The sequence below is a fragment of the Carcharodon carcharias genome, chromosome 1 (assembly GCF_017639515.1).
Source record: "Carcharodon carcharias isolate sCarCar2 chromosome 1, sCarCar2.pri, whole genome shotgun sequence".
Classification (NCBI taxonomy): domain Eukaryota; kingdom Metazoa; phylum Chordata; class Chondrichthyes; order Lamniformes; family Lamnidae; genus Carcharodon; species Carcharodon carcharias.
This window is the reverse complement of record NC_054467.1, coordinates 228634382-228651878: the sequence shown is the minus strand read 5'-3', so window position 1 is coordinate 228651878 and position 17497 is coordinate 228634382. Positions and strand designations below refer to the sequence as shown.

General features: G+C 43.6%; 1 protein-coding gene across 1 annotated transcript; it reads left to right on the top strand.

The window, feature by feature from the left end:
* The first annotated feature begins 16852 nt into the window (after positions 1-16852).
* On the top strand, positions 16853-17155 carry LOC121275845 (histone H4-like). The gene has a single exon (XM_041183557.1). It carries the CDS (start codon positions 16853-16855, stop codon positions 17153-17155), a length of 303 nt encoding a protein of 100 aa, XP_041039491.1.
* Positions 17156-17497: the final 342 nt, after the last annotated feature.

Here is a 17497-nt window from a genome sequence, read left to right as displayed (position 1 = left end):
CCTCCAGACCTCTCTGTAAGACAAACAACCCTTACAACAGTTACAGCTTCCTCTGACTTTTAGTCTGCACCATTCATCAGGTACGAATACAGCAAATCTAATTTTTCTTTCCCCTGTACAATTCTTCACACTTGGTATTAACTTTCATCTGCCATTATTGAGCTTACTCACATCTTTTGTTTCATTAATTTTATAGTTTCTGAACTTGAATTCCCACTAGGTTTGGCACCATGTGTAAATTTAACCAGTTTGTATTGATTTTGAGAATCTAATTCACCGTAGTAAATAAGAAACAATAGTGGTCCCAACCCCAAGCTCTGGGCACCCAGCTCAGTTCATTCTCTTTTTTCGTCCCATCTTGGCATTACCTCGAACCAGTTTCTGCAGTTTACTACCCTTCAGGCCACCTTCTTGACCATACCCAAGTTTTGTCCTCAATCCTTTGAGTTTAATTAATAATCTTTTACAGAACTTCACTGCATGGCTTTTGCAAGTCTTTGGATGTAATGTAAATCTCTTTGCTAATCTCTCTCAACACTCTAGGATAAATCTCTAATAATGAATCATTTGGTACAATTCTGCTTATTTGTACAGTACTTCCCTATGCAGAATGGTGGTGGCATGTTTTAGGGTGGAGGGATGGGGGAAGAATCATAAAGAATGCTAGGTTGCCAGAGGGTAATAATTGCAAAAACACTGTCATATTGTTCACTCTTCATTTGGAGCGTAGTAACTCCAGTGAGCAGCATCGATGCTGCAGGCAGGATTCAATCATGGGTCCATCCACAAAAAAACATTCTTGTTTAAATAAATAATCAGGAGTCTGCTTGGATTAGTGGGCGAGTTCAGTTTATTTAATGTTTTAACACGTCTTACTATTCCTTTAAATACACAATTTTGCTGTAGTTAGTGCCAGCATACTGGAGCCCAGAATTTACATGCCTGAAATCGCAGATTCTGTTGATTTCACCTAATGTTTGATTTACAGGAGCCTTAAACGCTGACAGGATAACACAGAGGGGGTGACTTTTATGGTGGGTAGGTGGTGTGGCCCCATGCCCTTGGTGAGAAGCCCATATTCATAGCTGGGCCTCTTCTGCATAATGCCTGTGGGGTGCGAGTGTTAACTCAGTGCTCACAGTTTTATGAGTCAGGGCTGGGAAGGAGAAGGAGTTAGATATCCAGTGGCTCCTACAATGAACTGAGGCTAAACAGGAGAGGCAATCACATGGGAGAGGGGAAGAAATTTGTGGAGACAAGAGGATTAAGCTCCACCTGGCCCTTGAGATTCATTTGTTTTTTTGAAAAAAGCAATTTACTTGGTTTTTGGAACAGCCCTATAGCAGTTTATGTAAGGACCATTGTTTTAGCTCCTCTATGCCTATTACCACGAAATGTGTATTTGCAGCTCAAAATGATGCCAGTGGAAGGTAGACTTCAGGTTGAGGATTAGCCTAGTTCTTATTGCAGAGCAGACCAGGCTCAAAAGGCTGAATGGCCTATTGCTGCTCCTTTTCCTTATGTCCTTCTGCTCAATGTGCTAACTATGTCATAGGATCCCGAATTGCATATCACAAGTAGGCTGCTGCCTGAAACAGACAGATCCACTCACATGAAGGCCCTACCATAAATGCCAGGAGACAGATGGAGAGTGGTAATGGGGTGGCAAGTTGAGGCCCACAATTTTTGAATTGCTTTTGCTACATTTCTGCCTGGCAGATGCCAGAAGAGTTGGCACGCACTGTGATTTCAAGCTCTTTGAGTACTGACCAACTGCCCTTAGCATCATGGAAAATCTTGCTCATGGATCCCCTCAATATTTAAATGCATAGTTGTACCATCGGTGCTGAGCCATTTAGATGAGGAATATCTCAAGTTCGACCGTGGTCAATGTGGAATTAGTTGATTGCAGTTAGGGTGCAATTGGGGTATGACAGTGTCACCAAAATAGAGAAAATTATCCAAGATCCTGCCCCTTCTTTTGAATGAAGATACTGAAATTTGCTGGTGAAGATTCTTTGGTGCTGGAAATCCTACAATATCTTGTTCAAGTAGCCATTTTTATTCCATGCATTTGTTCAATGAGTGACGATGAGTGACTAAGGGGCATGACAGACAAACGTGATCCTACCCTGACCCAACATCCACTTTCCAACAGGGAGCCCGAGATACTAATCAGGATCAAGTAATTGGCTTGATATGGCCTTCCTTAACTTGGTGTTGCTGTGGCCAATTTTTGCATTGCTACTGTTGTCCAGGCTGAGGTCAGTTAATCCAGTTGAGATTAAAAGCATTACCTAGAACCATGGAATCATGCAGCACAGGAGGCCATTCAGCCCACCATGCCCATGCTGGTTCTTTGAAAGAAGCTATTCTATTAAGTCTCACTCCCAGCAAGTTTGCCCCATACCTGTGAAAATGTTTCCTTTTCATGAAGATATCAACTTCCCTTTTTAAAGTTATTATTGAATCCGCTTTCACCACTCTTTCAGGAAATGCATTCTAGATCATAACAAGTTGCTACCTAAAACACATTCTTCTTATCTGCCCCCAGCTCTTTTGCTAATATCTTATGTCTCTGGTTACTGACCCACCTGCCAGTTTCACCCTATGTACTCGTGTCAAACCACTCTAATTTTTGAATGCCTCAATTAAGTCTCCCCTTAACTTTCCTTGATCTAAGGGGAGAAATCCTAGTTTCTTTAGTCTCTCATAGCTGAAGCTTTTCATGAAGAGCAGCAGGCACATGGGAACACCACCATCTACAAGTTTCCCTCCAAGTTACACACCGTCCTGAGTTAGGATCATATCGCTGCACTTGGTTAAAATCCTAGAACTCCCTCCCTGACAACACTGTGGGTGCACTAACACAACATGGACTGCAGCAGTTCAAGAAGGCTGCTCACCATTACCTTCTCAAAAGCAACTCGGGATGGGCAATAAATGTTGCCTTCCCCAGTGACACCTATGTCCCATGAGCAAATAGGAACAAAACCATGGCACCATTCTGGTAAATCTCCTGTGCCAACTTCCCAAATCCTTGACATCCTCTGTTTCGTGTGGTTTCCAAAATTGGATATGACAGTTGAGATCTAACCAGTAATTTATAAATATTCACCATAGCTTTGTGGCATTTGTACCATACATTTCTATTTATAAAGCCAAGGGTCCTATTGCCTTTTTTAAAATCAACTTACCCTGCCGCCTTCTAAGTTTATGTATGTGAATCCCTGGGTCTCACTGTTCCTGCATCCCCTTTAAAATTGTACCATTTAGTTCATATTCCTGTTCTGCAATAGTTCAGTACCAGAAATACTTTGATTACAAAGTTAACAGAGGGAGCTTCGCTAATTACCGTGCATGTTTAATACTTCTGGTAAATGAAGTATTATCTCAGTAATGTGCCCTTTCATAACAATTTTAAATCCTCTTGAATGACGAGTGAAGCATTCTCATATTGTGGATGCTGTTTATTGAAATTAAGATAGCTGGAATTCTGCTAGAACTGTCGGAATACATTGACATTTCACTTTCCAAACACTTATTTTGCTGACACTTATCCCACTGAAAAAGTCACACTTAATACATGTGCACAAAATATGTCTGGAAGTAAATAGTAACTTCATCTTCTAAATGTTTTGACTGTCTTCCCTGAAACTCTGTTGAGTCAGGGGTTGATTGTTCTATTGTTCAGCTGAGGATACTCTCACTTCCATTCCCTTCTCCTTTTTCCCTTACTTCTATTTTGTATTGTTACCTGCTAATTTTGTTCTTTTGAACAACACTGCATCCCCCCTTCTGTTCATGTTTCCAGCTTGGTCAGAAAAGCTGGGGATGTGCAGTCCATAGTTCAGCTGTTCAGGAAAGATAGGAAGGAAGGAAAGGGAGAGGGGTGGCAGTATTGATTAAGGAGAATGTTGCACTGCTGGAGAGAGAGGATGTCTCATGATAGAGTCAAGGACAACCTATTTGGCTTGAGCTAAGGAAAAAAAGGTGTAATTACATTGCTCGATGTGGTCGATAGGCTACCAACTAATGGGAAGGATGTAGAGGAAAAAAAATGTAAGGAAATTACTGAGAGGTGCAAGAATTATAGAGTACTTATAATCATCCAAATATAGACAGGCTTACTAGTAGCGCAAAGGGTAGAGAGGAGCAAGAGTTCCTAGAGTCTGATAAGGGGAATTTTCTACAGCAGTATGTTTCCAGTCCAACAAAAAGGAGGCACTGCTAGACCTGGTTCTTGGGAATGAGGAGGGCCAAATGGATCATTTGTCAGTAGGGGAACATTTAGTGAACAGTAATCTTTGTAACATAAGCTTTAGCTTAGCTTTGAAAAAAAAAACAAGGAATAATCCAAAGTAAAAGTGCAAGAGAGCAGGAGCAGCACCTGATGTATCTAAAAATGAGGTGAAGCTAAGATACAAGACTACTTGCGTGGCAAACAGCGAAAGCAGCACGCCAAAGACAGAGCTAAGTAATCCCACAGCCAATGGATCAAATCTAAGCTCTGCAGTCCTGCCACATCTAGCTGTGAATGGTGGTGGACAATTAAACAACTCACTGAAGGAGGAGGCTCCATAAATATCCCCATCCTCAATGATTTGGGAAACCAGGATATCAGTGTGAAAGATAGGCTGAAACATTCGCAACACTCTTCAGTCAGAAGTGCTGAGTGGATGATCCATCTTGGCCTCCCCTGGAGGTCCCCTGCATCACAGATGCTAGTCTTTAGCCAAAGCAATTCACTCCATGTATATCAAAAAAATGCCTGAAGGCACTGGATATTGCAATGGCTATAGGACCTGATAATAATCCGGCAATAGTACTGAAGACTTGTGCTCCAGAACTTGCCACACCCCTAGCCAAGCTGTTCCAGTACAGCTACAACACTGGCATCTACTCGGCTATGTGGAAAATTGCCCAGGTATGTCCTGTCCACCAAAACCAGGACAAATCCAACCTGGCCAATTACCGACCCTTCAATCTACTCTCCATCATCAGTAAAGTGATGGAAACAGTCCTCGACAGGGCCCAGTGCAAAGTAGTGTCCCAGGCCCAACCACCTTCAGCTGCTTCATCAATGACTTATTAGGTTAGAAGCGGAAATGTTTACTGATGATTACACAATGTTCAGCACCATTCCTGACTCCTCAGATGTTAAGGTCACTGTCCATACTTTGAGTAAAGGACGAATCTGCAGCCAGTCTTGTCCTTAACATAGGTTTATTCGCAAAACCCCAGAGCACAGCTACAGACTCCCCTCTTGCTCCCCTACACCGGTGTAAACCAGTTCTTATATACTTACAAATAATTCCCCAATTAGTAATAAATTAGCTACTGTCACTTACAAACTAAAGTACCTATTTCATTGTAACAAGATTCCAATGTTAACATCAGACACTGAAGCAGACCGTGTCCATATGCAGCAAGATCTGGACAATCTTCAGGTTTGGGCTGATGAGTGGCAAGTAACATTTACGCCACACAAATGCCAGGCAATGACCATCGGCAACAAGAGGGAAATTAATCATCTCCCCTTGACATTCAATGGCATTACCATTTCTAAATTCCCCCACTATCAACATTCTGGGGGTTACCATTGGTCAGAAACTGAACTGGACTAGCCACATAAATACTGTGGCTACAAGAGCAGGTCAGAGGCTGGGAATTGTGCAGCAAGTAACTCACTTCCTGGCTCCCCAAAGCCTGCCCACCCCTACAAGGTACAAGTCAGGAATGTGATGGAATATTCTCCACTTGCCAGAATGAATGCAGCTGAAAAAACACATAAGAAGCTTGACACCACCCAGGACAAAGCACTCCATCTACCACCTTTAACATCCAATCCCTTCATCGCCGACATACAGGGACAGCAGTGTGCACTATCTATGAGATGCACTGCAGCAACTCACCAAGTCTACTTCGACTGCACCTTCCAAACCAACGACCTCTACCACCTAGAAGGACAAGGGCAGCAGATTCATGGGAATACCACCACTTGGAAGTCCCCATCCAAGCCATACACCATTCTGACTTGGAAATATATCACCATTCCTTCACTGTCGCTTGGTCAAAATCCTGGAACTCCCTCCCTAACAGCACTGTGGATGTACCTACACCACATGGACTGCACCAGCTCAAGAAAGCAGCTCACCATCACCTTCTCAAGGGCAATTAGGAATGGGCAATAAACGCTGGCCCAGCCAGCGAAGCCCACATCCTGTGAAAGTATAATAAAGAAAAACTTCAAAGGGGGTAAGAATGGATCTGATCCCAGGTAAATTGGAATCAAAGTTTGACAGGCAAAACTAACTGAACAGTAATTGAGCCTTTAAAAAAGAGGTAGTTTGAGCAGAGCCAAGGTATATTCCCATCCAGGGGAAAGGTAGGGTGAAAAAACCCAGAGCTGCCTGGATGACAAAAGAGATAGAGATTTAGATGTAGAGGAAAGAGTGTGCTTATAATGGATGTCTGGTGGATAATACAACTGAGAACCAGGCTGAAACATGAAGGTTCAGAGGGGAATTAAAGATAAATAAGAGAAGCAAAGAGATAGCGTGAAAAGAGATTGGCAGCTAACTTGTCCTTACCGAGTCCGGCCTACATGTGACTGCAGATCCACAGCAATGTGGTTGACTCTTAACTGTCCTCTGTAGCAAGTGACTCAGTTCAAGAGCAATTAGAATGGGCAATAAACGCTGGCCTTACCAGCGATGCCCAAATCTCATGAAAGAATAATAATGAAAAACAAAACAAGAATCTAAAAGTTTCTTTAGGCATATAAATAGTACAAGGTGGTAAAAGGATAAGTAGGGCTGATTATGGTTGTTAACAAGAGGTTTACACATGGAGGCAAGGGACAAGGCTAAGGTACTAAATACATATTTTGCATCATCTTTACTAAGGAAGATGCTGCCCAGATCATGGTTAAAGAAGAAGTAATTAAGCTACTTTCAAAAATGTATTTTTTCATGGAATGTGGGCATCACTGGCTAGGCCAGCATTTATTCTCAATCTCTAATTGCCCTCGAGAAGTTGGTGGTGAGCTGCCTTCTTGAACTGCTGCAGTCCATACAGTGTAGGACATACCCGGGCAATTTTCCACATAGCCGAGTAGATGCCAGTATTGTAGCTGTAGCTGTTAGGAAGGGCGTACCAGGTTTTGGCCCAGCAGCAGCGAAGGAATGGCGATATGGTTCCAAGTCAGAATGGTGTGTGAAACTTGAAGGGTTTAAAATTGAAATGGAAAAGTTCATTGGATTAGCTATCAGTACTTTAAGTTGATAAGGTACCAGGGCTAGATGAGATGCATCCAAGGATACTGAGGGAAGTGAGAGTGGAAATTGAAAAATTACTGTGGGCATAGTTTTCCAGTCTTCCTTTGACCCAGGTGTGGCACCAGAGGACTGAAGAATTGCAAATTATAACAAAGAACATAGAAAAGTACAGCACAGGAACAGGCCCTACGGCCCTCCAAGCCTGCGCAGATCATGTTGCCCGTCAACTAAAACATTTTGCACTTCCAGGGTCCATATCCCTCTATTCCCATCCTATTCATGTCAAGCTGCCTCTTAAACACCACTATCCCGCCTGCTTCCACCACCTCCTCTGGCAGCGAATTCCAGATACTCACTACCCTCTGCGTAAAAAACTTTTCTCCTCTCACCTTAAATCTATGTCCCCTAGTAATTGACTCTTCCATCCTGGGAAAAAGCTTCTGACTATCTACACTGTCCATGCCACTCATAATTTTGTAAAGTCGCCCCTCAATCTCCGTCACTCTAGTGAGAACAATCTGAGTTTCTCCAACCTCTCCTCATAGCTAATAACCTCCAGACCAGGCAGCATCCTGGTAAACCTCCTCTGCACCCTCTCCAATGCCTCCATATCCTTCTGGTAATGTGGTGACCAGAATTGCACGCAATATTCCAAGTGAGGCCCAACCAAGGTTCTATACAGCTGCAGCATGACTTCCCAGCTTTTATACTCAATACCCCTGCTGATGAAGGCAAGCATGCCATATGCCTTCCTGACTACCTTATCCACTTGCATTGCCACTTTCAGTGACCTGTGGGCTGTATACCCAGATCCCTCTGCCCGTCGATACACTTAAGGGTTCTGCCATTTACTGTATAATTCCTGCCTGTATTAGACCTTCCAAAATGCATTACCTTGCATTTGTCTGGATTAAACTCCATCTGCCATTTCTCCGCCCAAGTCTCCAACCGATCTATATCCCGTTGTACCCTTTGACAATCCTCTTCATTATCTGCAACTCCTCCCAATTACCAGTTAGCCCAGTTACATTTTCCTCCAAATCATGTATGTATACTACAAACAGCAAAGGTCCCAGCACTGATCTCTGTGGAACTCCACTAGTTACAGCTCTCCATTCTTCCACTGCTACCCTCTGTCTTCTATGACCAAGCCAATTCTGTATCCATCTTGCCACTCACCTTTGATCCTGTGCAACTTTACCTTCTGTACCAGTCTGCCATGAGGGACCTTGTCAAAGGCCTTACTGAAATCCATGTATATAACATCCACTGCCCTTCCATTGTCGATCATCTTTGTCACTTCCTTGAAAAACTCGATCAAGTTAGTGAGACACGACCTCCCCTTCACAAAACCATGCTGCCTCTCACTAATATGCCCATTTGCTTCCAAATGGTAGTAAATCCTGTCATGAAGAGTCTTCTCCAATAATTTCCCTACCACTGACGTAAGACTGTAATTTCCTGGATTATCCCTGCTACCCTTCTTAAACAACATTGGCCATTCTCAGTCCTCTGGGACCTCACCCGTAGCCAGTGAGGATATAAATATTTCTGTGAAGGTCCCAGCAATCTCCTCCCTTGCCTCCCTCAGTACTCTGGGTAGATCCCATCTGGCCCTGGGGATTTATCCACCTCAATATTCTTTAAGACGCCTAACACCTCCTCTTTTTTGATCTCAACATGACCCAGGCTATCTACACACTCTTCCCTAGACAAATCGACCGCTAAGTCCTTCTCTTTGGTGAATACTGATGAGAAGTATTCATTTAGTATCTCTCCCATTTCTTCTGGCTCCACACACAGATTCCCATCTCTGTCCTTGAGTGGGTCTACCCTTGCTTTTTACATATGTATAAAAGGCCTTGGGATTTTCCTTAATCCTGGTTACCAGTGACTTTTCATGACCCCTTTTAGACCTCCTGACTCCTTGCTTAAGTTTCTTCCTACTTTCTTTGTATTCTCCACGGGCTTCATCTTGTTTGAAAAAAGATAAATCCAGCAGCTACAGGTCAGTCAGTTTAACCTAAGTCGCGAGGAAGCTTCTAGAAACGCTAATTCAGGATAAAATTACTAGTCACTTGGGCAAATGCAGGTTAATTAAGGAAAGCCAGCATGGATTTGTTAAAGGTAAATTGTGGTTAACTAACTTGCTGGAGATTTTGATGAGCTAATGGAGAGCGCTGATGTGAGTAATGCTGTTGATATGATGTACAGAGACTTACATTCAAAGACTTGTTATGCAGGAAAAAGCATACTGAATTGCACAAAGGTTCCAGATCAGTAACTCTATTCCAATGGCTTTGAAGGTCCAGTATCCAGGCCTCTGAAGAGAATGTCCCACAGCAGTCTGAAGTCAGGGAGGCGGTGTTATTCCCTGCCACAGCAAACTTCCAGGTCTCTGTCCTTCTGGACCATCTGAAAAATTGCATCATTTAGATCTCCTCATTCTTCCCATGGAAATTAATCACTTCACACTTTAAATTTCATCTGTCTATCATCTGCCCATTTCACCAGTCTGTTTGTGTCCTCCAAAGGATCCCCTCCCAGGTCACTTATACACCTCTTCATCAAATTTAAATTTTTAATCGAGGCCTCCTCATAACTCAATTTCCACATTGCAAGGATGGAGCCATTACACAGAGATCACTTTAGAGAAGTGTGGTGAACCGCTGGGATGAACAGCTCATTTTTCTGAGAGTTTATTTATCTGAGAATTAACTCAGGTTTGAAACACACAAAAAAATGAGTTATGTTTGTTCTGAGATATGCTCTTCTACTTTGGGCTCCAGGCATGGGACTTGGTTAGTATACAGACTGTAGACCTACCCTGGTATCCGCTTGTCACTTGTTTATTAGTACTACATCTAAACAGGTTACAGAGTAGGAACATTGTTCCTAGGTATGATTCCAACCTCTCTCTCTCTCCCGAGAATTTAACACATGACTGAGTGATGTCAATGGTGTTATGACACAGCTGTTGGTAAAGACTGAGCTGTTTAAATCCTAGAGGGAAACATGAACAGCTGTCATGACCTATATTTTCAATTGGTATGTTTGAGATGTAGCTCTGAATTCAGAAATAAGACCACCGAGCCTCAAAAGGTTTTATATAAAACTAAATTAAACTCCTCTCACTTCCTCCAAATAAAAGGTGTGGCTATGGGTACCCGCATGAGCCCCAGCTATGCCTGTCTCTTTATGGGGTATGTGGAACATTCCTTGTTGCAGTCCTACTCCGGCCCCCTTCCACAACTCTTTCTCCGGTACATCGATGATTACTTTGGTGCTGCTTCATGCTCTCGTCAGGACTTGGAAAAATTTATTAATTTTGCTTCCAATCTCCACCCCTCCATCATTTTCACGTGGTCCATCTCTGACACTTCCCTTCCCTTCCTTGACCTCTCTGTCTCAATCTCTGGTGATAGACTGTCCACCAATATCCATTACAAACCCACCGACACCCACAGCTATCTCGACTACAGCTCCTCACACCCCACTTCCTGTAAGGACTCCATCCCATTCTCTCAGTTCCTTCGCCTCCGTCGCATCTGTTCCGATGATGCTACATTCAAAAACAGTTCCTCTGACATGTCCTCCTTCTTCCTTAACCGAGGTTTTCCACCCACGGTCGTTGACAGGGCCCTCAACCGTGTCCGGCCCATCTCCCGCGCATCCGCCCTCACTCCTTCTCCTCCCTCCCAGAAACATGATAGGGTCCCCCTTGTCCTCACTTATCACCCCACCAGCCTCCGCATTCAAAGGATCATCCTCCGCCATTTCCGCCAACTCCAGCATGATGCCACTACAAAACACATCTTCCCTTCACCCCCCTTATCGGCATTCCGTAGGGATCGCTCCCTCCGGGACACCCTGGTCCACTCCTCCATCACCCCCTACTCCTCAACCCCCTCCTATGGCACAACCCCTTGCCCACGCAAAAGATGCAACACCTGCCCCTTCACTTCCTCTCTCCTCACCGTCCAAGGACCCAAACACTCCTTTCAAGTGAAGCAGCATTTCACTTGCATTTCCCCCAACTTAGTCTACTACATTCGTTGCTCCCAATGTGGTCTCCTCTACATTGGAGAGACCAAATGTAAACTGGGCGACCGCTTTGCAGAACACCTGCGGTCTGTCCGCAAGAATGACCCAAACCTCCCTGTCGCTTGCCAATTTAACACTCCACCCTGCTCTCTTGCCCACATGTCTGTCCTTGGCTTGCTGCATTGTTCCAGTGAAGCCCAACGCAAACTGGAGGAACAACACCTCATCTTCCGACTAGGGACTTTACAGCCTTCCGGACTGAATATTGAATTCAACAACTTTAGGTCGTGAGTCCCCTCCCCCATCCCCACCCCCTTTCTGTTTCCCCCTTCTTTTTTTTCCCAATAAATTATAAAGATTTTCCTTTTCCCACCTATTTCCATTATATAAAATAAAAAAAAAACCCACTAGAGCTATACCTTGAGTGCCCTACCATCCATTCTTAATTAGCACATTCGTTTAGATAATATCACCAACTTTAACTTTAACACCTATGTGTTCTATTGTACTATTGTTGTTGACATCTTTTGATGATCTGCTTCTATCACTGCTTGTTTGTCGCTACAACCACACCAACCCCCTCCACCTCTCTGTCTCTCTATCTCTCCGCCCCCCACACACACACCTTAAACCAGCTTATATTTCAGCTCTTTCCTGGACTCGAACTCAAGTTCTGTCGAAGGGTCATGAGGACTCGAAACGTCAACTCTTTTCTTCTCCGCCGATGCTGCCAGACCTGCTGAGTTTTTCCAGGTAATTCTGTTTTTGTTTTAAATTAAACATTTATTAATCTAACAACAAATTAAACACACACATGTCTACAAATTACAACCATAATAACTTTTAATTAAATCCCCAAATTAATCACTCCCAGGTAAATCTTCACCAAGTCAACAATAACCTATAGATTTTAAACAGACACCAGGCAAAGCACATTTGACCTTACGAATTCAAAATGAGGTTCCTTTAAATTTGTTTCCTTTGCAGACACAGGTGTAAGCTTACAGGCTGGCTAGCTCTTAAATGCCTCTAAAATACACACATAAACTCCTTCCTGTTTATACGTAGCTTCCCCTTTGAATGTCAATTTTCCATTGTATTACTAGGTTTTTAATTTTACCTCTCCTAACAATAATATCCTTTCATCCCACCTATTTTATCAGTAATATAAACACATTGCTTGGTATCTCCAATTAGGTGCAAGATTTTACCCATTCTTTTGAATGGTTTATTCAACAAATCCAAACGTACACTTTACCTTCTCTTCCTTACATTTATCTAATTAACACCTCAAACTTCTATACATCAAAGCAGCCAGACTACCTGGTTTTAATCCAGTTAAGACACACGCAGACACACATATTAGGCAGAATCTTGGTGGTCGTGCAGGCCCCACCAGCTTGGCGGCGGGTGGACAGCCGACCCCCGCCACTGAAATGGGGCCCGGCGCCATTTTGAGTGGGCGGGCCAATTAAGGCCCACCCAGCGGCCTGCCCGAAGGGAAGTGCCGTGCGCTTCCTGTGTGGGGGCGGGGAGGGAATCCCCATCTGTCAGGGTGCGCATGAAAGAGCACACTGCTCCTTGAGATTAAATGCTGTCTCAGCGAGATTAGTGACAGTGCACAAAAGTTAAAAAAATAGAAAAATAAAAATATTATTAACTTGTCCTCCTCATGTGACAATGTCACACGAGTTGAGACATGTTAGTAAAAAAGACATAAACTTTATTAAACTTTGTAAAAACGGACATGAAACTTCATCCCGCCGGTGGATGAGGTTTCATGTATTATCAGGAGCCCACTGGGGCCTTAAGGTTGGACGGGCAGGACCTTTAATGATCTTAATTAGCCTGTCAATGGCCTTAATTGGCTTTCGCTGTCCGCCTGCCTTTCTAAAAATTTAAAGGGACCAGGATGACGTCAGGGGTTCCTCCCGACATCATACCATGTCATTTTCCCGTCGGCGAGCGGGCCCCGCCCCCAAATCGCCGATGGGGAAATTCTGGCCATAGACACAGACCCTACTGCAATTCCAATTTAACAATAATTTCCAATACCATTATAGACATTAATATCTTTTCATGACCGTGGGTACATAATCATTTACATTATATATTAGCATATCCACCACCTACAAGGCACAAGGCAGGAATGTGATGGAATACTCTCCACTTGCCTGGATGAGTGCAGCTCCAACAACACTCAAGAATCTCGACACCATCCAGGACAAAGCAGCCCACTAGTTTGGCACAACTTCCACAGACATTCACTCCCTCCACCACCGACGCACAGTAACATCAGTAGTGGTGCTACTGAGCCACTCTTGATGATGGACATTGAAGCCCCCTACCCAGAGTACATTCTCTGCCCTTGCCAACCTCAGTGCTTCCTCCAAGTGATGTCCAACATGGAGGAGCATTGATTCATCAGCTGAGGGAGGGTGGTACATGGTAATCAGCAGGAGGTTTCCTTGCCCATGTTTGACCTGATGCCATGAGACTTCATAGGGTCCGGAGTTGATGTTGAGGACTTCCAGGGCAACTCCCTCCCGACTGTAAACCACTGCACCGCCACCTCTGCTGGGTCTGGCCTGCTGGCGGGTCAGGACATACCCAGGGATGGTGATGGGGGAGTCTGGGACATTATCTGTAAGGTATGATTCCGTGAGGATGGCTATGTCAGGCTGTTGCTTGACTAGTCTGTGAGACACATTATATATTGCAATCAGCCAAAAACATAATTCTTTTGGATCCAATTGGAAATCAGCGATGCATATTTTCAACAGAAGTGGAGAAAGAACCTACAATCCCTATCACAATTAATTTTCTACTAAACTATTTGAAAATTGTTTTAGAGTATGTAAGCTAAAATCACATCCATGAAAATATGAGGATAAATATCTCAGGCAGAAAAATGTATTACGTACAGAAGTTGTCTCTCAATTTCCACCAAAGCTCTCTTTAATACGGATGAATGAATCTCAAGGCCTAGCCCCTTGCCTTTTTAAGGAATAGGATTGACTATGAGTATCCTTTGGGTACATCATGAACTAAATCCATGTACACAAGGGATTATGCAGGCATCAATTTGCAGTCCACTAGTTTTAGGAATTGAAATCGTGCTATGTGATTTGTACGTTTTGTATGAAACTCCTTTGTCCTCTGTTTCAGCAAAGTTGCTAATCTATTAGAATTTGAACCCATTAATCTTTTAACAAAAAAATTGCTGAATTGATCTATGGGATGGCAAAGAAAGATCTAATTGTAAGTCCATTAGTGAGGTTATAAATTTCCTGAAATTGGAAATGAATTAGTTCATAAATCGCCCCAAGAAAGAGCTTGTCAACAATGAGTAATACAGAATAAGCCAAGGTCTCTCAGCCATGTACAATCTATCTTGACATGGTCTACCTATTCAATCTCCAGTATTATTACTCCCTTCTCGGGTAGATGTAAAAGATCCTGTACTATTATTCTGCAGAAGAACAGCAGCTTGGTCCCCAGTGTGCTGGACAATATTTATCCCTTAATCAACATTACTAAAATAGATGATCGGATTGCTAAGGCTTTGCTGTTCATGGGAGCTTGCTGTGTAGAAATTGGCTGCCATGTTTTCTACATCACAACAGTGACTACCCTGCAAAAAATACTTCGTTGGCCTAGTGCTTTGGAATGCCCAAAAGGTATTATTGAAATACAAGTCTTTGTTTTTTCTATAAAAACATTTAACAAAAATTCCCGTTTGTTCAACCCTCCCCAGTGTCTCCCGCCTTCCATGTTATCACAAGCTTTCCTTTTTACCCCCATTTTCTTTCCTTTTCTTGCATGTTTTGGTTTTACTCTTTCCTGTTTTTCAGCTCAGCAAAAGCAAAAACTGCAGGTGTTGGAAATCTGAAATAAAAACAGAAAATGCTGGAACACTCAGCAGGTCTGGCAGTGTCCGAGAATAGAGAAACAGAGTGAACATTTTGGGTCAATAACCTCTCATCAGAATTAAGAAATGCAATAGATGTCAACATGAAATCGAGGCAGAGAATTAAAATGGCAGGCCACTGGAAGCTCCGGGTCATGCTTGCAAACTGATTGGAGGGAATCCGCGAAGCAGTCACCCAATCTGGGGTGGTGTCTCATAAGTAGGGTTGACCACATTGTGAGCAGCAGATACAATATACTAAATTGTCTAACTAAATTTAGTATACTAAAAAGCACAGATAAATTGTTGTTTCACCTGGAAGGAGTGTTTTGGGGCCTTGGACAGTGAGGAGAGAGGATAGAAAAGGGCAGATATTGCATCTCCTGCACTTACATGGAAAGATGCCATGGGCAAGGGGAGACAATGTTGGGGGTGGGGGGGTGGTTGTGAGGGCCAGAGTGTTGCAGAGGGAACAGTCCCTGCAGAATGCTGAAAGGGGAGGGGAATTATGTTTGGTGGTCACATCACGCTGGACGTGGCAGAATAGCAGAGGATGATCCTTTGAATATGAGACTAATGGGGTGGAAGGTGAGGACAAGGGGAATCCTATCGTGGCTGTAGGAGGGAGGGGAAGGAGAGTGAGCAAAAGTGTGTGAAATGGGTCAGATACGGTCGAGAGCCCTATCAGCCAAGGTGGAGGAGAGTCCTCAGTTGAGAAAAAAGAAAGACATATCGGAAGTGCTGGTGTGGAAGGTTGCATCATCAGGACAGAATCACAGAATCTTAATGGCACAGAAGGAGGCCATTCGGCCCATCATGACTACACCAGCTCTCCAACTGAGCATTCTGACCTAGTGACATTGCCCTGCCTTTTCCACCTACCCTTGCAAATTGTTTCTATTCAAATAATCATCTAATGTCCTCTTGAATGTGGCTGAAACGGAGAAACTAGGAGAATGAAGTGAAGTTCTTACAGGAAGCAGGGTGCGATGAAGTGTAGTTGAGGTAGCTATGGGAGTCAATGGGCTGAGAATGACAATTTGTTAATAGCCTATCTCCAGAAATGGAGACAGAGAATTCGAGGAAGGGAATGGAACTGTCAGAGATGGAGCATGTGAAGGTGAGAGAATTGTGGAAATTAGGAACAAAGTTGATAAAATGTTCCAGTTCAGGATCATTTCAGGAACTGTTTAATGTGATGTGCCTCGTCACCTAGGGTTCATTTACCACTGTCTCCTGTAGTGTGTGCATGTAGGTAGTAAGGTGCAAGATGTGAAATAGAAATGTCTGAAACAAACATTTAGGTTTAAGCTATTGATTGAATTGAATAGGAATGGTATGCAGCTTCATTCGTTCAAACTCAGAAACATTTGAGTTCTCATTTGTGAAAATGCTTCTTGGTTTTAAGTTTGGGTATGTAATCAGACGGAGTGTGAGGTCTCAGTTAGGAAGTCAACAGGCAGTGGGAATGAACGAGCAATCAATGAGCAATAAATAAAGTAAATAAACCATGGGAACAGGAGTAGGACATTCAGCCCCCTTGAGCATATTCTGCCTCCTTTCAATTAGAACATGATTGACCCATGTCCACCTGCAGTGATCGGAGCGAAGAATTATCATGTCTGGCAGAGGGAAAGGTGGCAAAGGACTGGGTAAAGGCAGAGCAAAGCTGCACTGCAAAGTGCTTCGTGATAATATCCAGGGCATCACCAAACCAGCAATCCGCTGCCTGGCTCGCCGTGGCGGTGTCAAGCAGATCTTGGGTTTGATCTATGAAGAGACTCACAGGGTTTTCCTGGAGAATGTGATCAGGGGTGTGGTCACCTACACTGAACACGCCAAGTGCAAGATGGTCACGGCCTTGGATGTGGTGCACACTCTGAAACGGCAGGGCTGCACTCTCTGTGGATTCAGCGGCTAAACAACTCAACCCTTTCTCCCAAACACAGAATACTCTGTTTTCCTCTAATGCATGTTGAACCAGCTAAAATACAGTGTGCACACGCTGGAATGAGTTAAAAAAGAACATTTTCTTCCCCATTTTTAAATAGGATCCCACCACTCACTAAGATATAAGCAAAACACTGCCAAAGGGAATGAGGTGTTGAGGGTGATGAAGGAGTGGACCAGGGTGTCCTGGAGGTAATGGCCCCTATGGAATGCTGACAGTGGGGGAGGGTGGGGGGGGGTGTGAAGAGAAGGTGTGTTTGGTGCTGGCATCATGCTGGAGTTGGCGGAAATGGCGGAGAATGGTCCTTTGAAT

Coding starts and splice junctions, on each gene's coding strand:
- LOC121275845 (XM_041183557.1), top strand. CDS start 16,853: ATGTCTGGCAGAGGGAAAGGTGGCAAAGGACTGGGTAAAGGCAGAGCA.